The 4,346-nt window shown below is 32.9% G+C and overlaps 1 protein-coding gene across 1 annotated transcript; it reads left to right on the top strand.

Moving 5' to 3' along the window:
- The first annotated feature begins 1,097 nt into the window (after positions 1-1,097).
- Positions 1,098-2,328, top strand: LOC116166119 (U-scoloptoxin(01)-Cw1a-like). The gene is made up of 3 exons (XM_031480957.1): positions 1,098-1,497; positions 1,847-1,966; positions 2,016-2,328. The coding sequence occupies exons 1-3, from the start codon at positions 1,435-1,437 to the stop codon at positions 2,199-2,201; spliced, it is 369 nt and encodes a 122-aa protein (XP_031336817.1). The 5' UTR covers positions 1,098-1,434; the 3' UTR covers positions 2,202-2,328.
- The last annotated feature ends 2,018 nt before the right edge of the window (positions 2,329-4,346 follow it).

Genomic DNA, 4,346 nt, shown 5'->3' with positions numbered 1-4,346 from the left:
GGAAAGGATTTTAATAACAAAATTTTGATTTTTCCTTCTCACCGAAAACCGTTAAGTAAATTTACTATCCAAAATACTGTAAATAGATACAAATCCAACATTTTAAAGCGCCATAAGCAGTTATGAAAGGCACTAAACTTAATCCGAACCGAAATTCTCTAGAAACGTGGGAAACTAAGGTCGTTTGAAATTAATGTTGTTTTAAGGAATGCATAATTAGGCACCAATTATGCGCCCTCATCAAAAACAAATTATTCTCCCCAAACTTCACGGAGCCGTGACCGAATTGTAATACGTTTTTTCATAACAGAAACTATACGTTATAAATTATAATAATATTTAGGCCTAATAGTACATTATTGCAAAAGTCGAATTATTTCGGCTAACTGATTTTTGGAATTATTATTATTGCAAAACTGGGACTGGTCTGCTCATATTTACCCAGTCAAACAAATAGACGAGCATACGGTTTCATAGGGAAACTGTTTAGTTGAAGACTTTCGTTTTTCAATAAGTGCTCATTTACAATCTTTGCAAAATTTAATTCCAAACGCGCAAATTGGCATAAAGTTGGTGCCCAATTTTTTGCATAATGAAAAAGTTGCATCTACATAACGTCAATCGACCCAATTTAATATTTTCGCTATTTATAATTAGGGTAAAACATTCTTTTTCCAAAAACGACGAGTAATGGATAAATCTGGAAAACAAAAAAGTTGTTTATAAAAAAATCCGCGCCTAAAGGTGACCCAATTTTTGAAATTGTATGTATTTTCCGGGGTGAATTTTGACTTCAGTGGCGCGTATTATTGAAGATTAATCATAAATTCATTTAAATTACAATACTTACGAACAACTTTGCTAACTTCACAGTTCACACACCAACTTTTAAAGATGTTAAATGAGGTGGTTATTATAAATACTAATTGCAAACAGGACCTGTGATAATAATAATTGTATCAATCTATATCATTACCACTTTTGACAGGAAACATTTGGGCGCAAATTACCTACGGAACATCCAAATGCTAAATCATATACAGGAAATATGAATGCTATTAGGAAAGATGCTATAAAATTAGATCGCGAACGATTGTATAATTTACCATTTGAAAAGGCCGATTATTAAAAAGTGTAACAAATCAACAAATACGTATTTATTGAAACAGAATTGGCGTGACAAGGTAAATAACAGAAAGTATGAGAATGGATGAAGACCTATATCACACTGATTCGGAAGATTCTTACTTAATCTGTGTTAAGATCTCCCACATATAAAAGCCGTCATCAATTAGAAGACGCATTATTGTTTTACCTTTCGATCTTTCAACTTTAAATACGAAAAAAAACGCTCGGCTTAAATGTGTTACAGTAATTTAGTTAATCTCATTTTTGTTTAATTAGATTTGTGTGAGTTTTCTGTGATTGTTAAACATGAAGTTTCTTAATACGGCCATTATTTCTTTAGGAGGATTTTTAATTCAACTAGTTTTATGTGTAAGTAATGACTCAATTTTTTTTGTTGTTGCAAAATTTAGCGCACTGTAGTTTACGAATTGCACTAGTTTCGTTAATATTGGCAATTGAGAACTTTTACTTGGTGGTTTAAGTTAACCTTGCTGATCAAATACCAGATTTTATCTAAAATGAGTGCAGGATTCATTCAATGGTCAGTTACAGGAAATGTTATTATTTAAAAGCGGAAGCCCAATCTTAACATTACTGGCTAATCTATTGTTATAGAGTGCCATAAACTGAAAACAATCCATTTATGTGCGCGGATTCACACATGGATAATTACCATAACATGCATTGTTGTGTTCGGTTTACAAAAATTTTGTTTCAGCAACTCGATGGTTACATACCAGGCCAAGATTATCCCACTTATAATGAAATACCACGAACTTCATTTACATGCGAGCAAAAAATTCCGGGATACTACAGCGATCCAGAAGCTCAGTGTCAAGTTAGTGAAAATCGTCGAAATTCTGTGCTACAACTTAGACTGTTTCCAGGTTTGGCATTGGTGCGTACCAGGTGGTCCCCAGTACAGTTTTCTGTGCCCTAATGGAACCGTTTTTAACCAATTTGCTAGAGTTTGCGATTGGTTCTTTAACGTAGATTGTGCGGGTGTTCAAAATCTGTACGGAATTAATGAAGACTTGTACATAATACCGGGGTACAATCCTCCGCCCCAGTAACGACAACTCACGCCAGATCACCAAGATCGATCTGATCATCTCATATTTAAGAGTTATTTATTATTTTTATTTAATTTTTGTATTGTACATAATATTTTAATTGAAATAAACTGAATGTCTACGTTTAGCAACTGTAAAACGTAAACAGGCACGTTAACAATCCCGTTTCCCTGTGGGAAAGATTTGATTACCTAATACTTTCTTACCGGTGCTATATAATATACAAATTGTGCTGTATTTGATTCAATCTAATGCACTCTCTCTTTTCTTTCGAAAGTACCATCAATACGATATTGCACATAATTAAATTGCATATCATTCGGGCATAAAGCACCACTACTTAGTTGTAATGGCTTAGTAACTAATACTAAATTAATGGTAACCAAAATATAATCGGGAATGAAATATTGCCTTCTGCTACATTATTGTTGAATATGGTGATATAAGCATCCGAATTTCCATAGCAGATGTAGAAGCTACAGGCTACTACTTTCTTATTTCTTATGAGTGCCATATTGGATTTTTACAGAGTGAGATAAAACCCAAGAAAAGAAAAATAATCACGTGTCACAGTCTATACTTTTTTATACAGGGTGGTGCCTAGCACAACGCAGCATAGGGATTTCAATGGTAATTTCTTTATAGTCAATTACTAGCTCCCCTAATTATTTTAGAGCAAAAGTCTAAATACGTTTTTTTTTAGAGAAAAAAATACTGCATCTGTTCATACTTTTAGTTATAATTTTCCATTTTTCAAAACCGTAGAAATCGATAAAATAAAAAATTACATTTTTATAAATCAGTGATGCTTTGGAATCTTTATAACAAACTACAAGCGCATCGCATCTAAGTTATCGTTGTTTGACGTCGAACGATTTTCATATTTAATTCTGTTACAACTATCCGATGCAAGAAAAAGCGGCAATTGGGTAATGTTTTTTTAGAGAATGTATGCTGCATCTGCATCAGATACTATTTGTTTATCAGAGAGAATCAGAGTACCTACATAATCGAAGAGAAAAAAACTGATTTGAAGCAGATTTGTTCCTAAACTTATATTCGGATTTTCCGCTACTGCAGCCAAAACGTTGAATGTATTGTCGTTTTCCTGATGGTTTTGACGGACATTTTGAACGTTATTGCACTTGCAGTTCTTTAACTAATTTATAAACAAGTATAAATTTAATATACGTCAAAGGCAAATAATGAAACGTGATCGCTGTTTTTTTTAGGTAATTCCAAGGCATATTTGATTTATTGTAAAATGAACCTTTTTATTTTGTCGATTTCTACGGTTTTGAAAAACGGAAAATTATGAGTAATAGTATGAACAGATTCAGTATTTTTTTCTCTAAAAGAAACGTATTTAGACTTTTGCTCTAAAATAATTAGGGGAGCTAGTAATTGACTATAAAGAAATTACCATTGAAATCCCTATGCTGCGTCGCGCTAGGCACCACCCGGTATATAAACTGTACCTGACTTTACTAGTGGTAATTGATGTAAACAATAGCCAGGTTGCGGACAGCATTTTCCGTTATGTTAGACGGCCATTTTTTCTTATAACATAAGAAATATAAATTTTTGTAGAAATAATTTACGGTATGAGGGCTTTTTGTACGATATATTTATAAATAGCGGAACCAATGAAAATGAAGTTCGTATAATGTGTCACTGCGCAGTACGTAATCACTCATAAATAACATTTTCCTGCTAACCTACAATTGTGCAGTGTTTATGTTGGCGGTAGTTCTTTTCTTTTTGTCTAAGAGCATAGTAGTGAACTTTGGACATTTTAACACAATGTAAAATAAAAGTGAGGTTAAGACTCCTTCAAACTTATAAGCAAAATTGAACACGCCCACCACACACCGCAACTTAACTTTGCTATAAAAATGTTTTATACTTATAAACTTATATTATAAGGAAAAATGGCCGTCTAACATAACGGAAAATGCTGTCCGCAACCTGGCTATTGTTTCAGAAGCCTTAAATAATGAGTTTCGATAGAAAACTGGTTATAGAAGCAGCGTATACCAAATTTTCCAGGAAATTCAATTGTGGTTATGGATAACGCAATTGTGATCATAAATACGCTTGAATTGGTTTAAAGTTTAACGTTGATGATTGTTGAAGCACAACGAA

Source organism: Photinus pyralis, unplaced genomic scaffold (assembly GCF_008802855.1).
Source record: "Photinus pyralis isolate 1611_PpyrPB1 unplaced genomic scaffold, Ppyr1.3 Ppyr1.4_LG3a, whole genome shotgun sequence".
Taxonomy (NCBI): Eukaryota; Metazoa; Arthropoda; class Insecta; order Coleoptera; family Lampyridae; genus Photinus; species Photinus pyralis.
This window is presented reverse-complemented; position numbering and strand designations above follow the sequence as displayed.

What these genes read in the sequence shown, in the direction of transcription:
- LOC116166119 (XM_031480957.1), top strand. Translation starts at nt 1,435, where the DNA reads ATGAAGTTTCTTAATACGGCCATTATTTCTTTAGGAGGATTTTTAATT. An exon ending in TAATTCAACTAGTTTTATGT is followed by an intron (nt 1,498 to 1,846) that starts GTAAGTAATGAC and finishes ATTTTGTTTCAG; the next exon opens with CAACTCGATGGTTACATACC. An exon ending in ATCCAGAAGCTCAGTGTCAA is followed by an intron (nt 1,967 to 2,015) that starts GTTAGTGAAAAT and finishes GACTGTTTCCAG; the next exon opens with GTTTGGCATTGGTGCGTACC.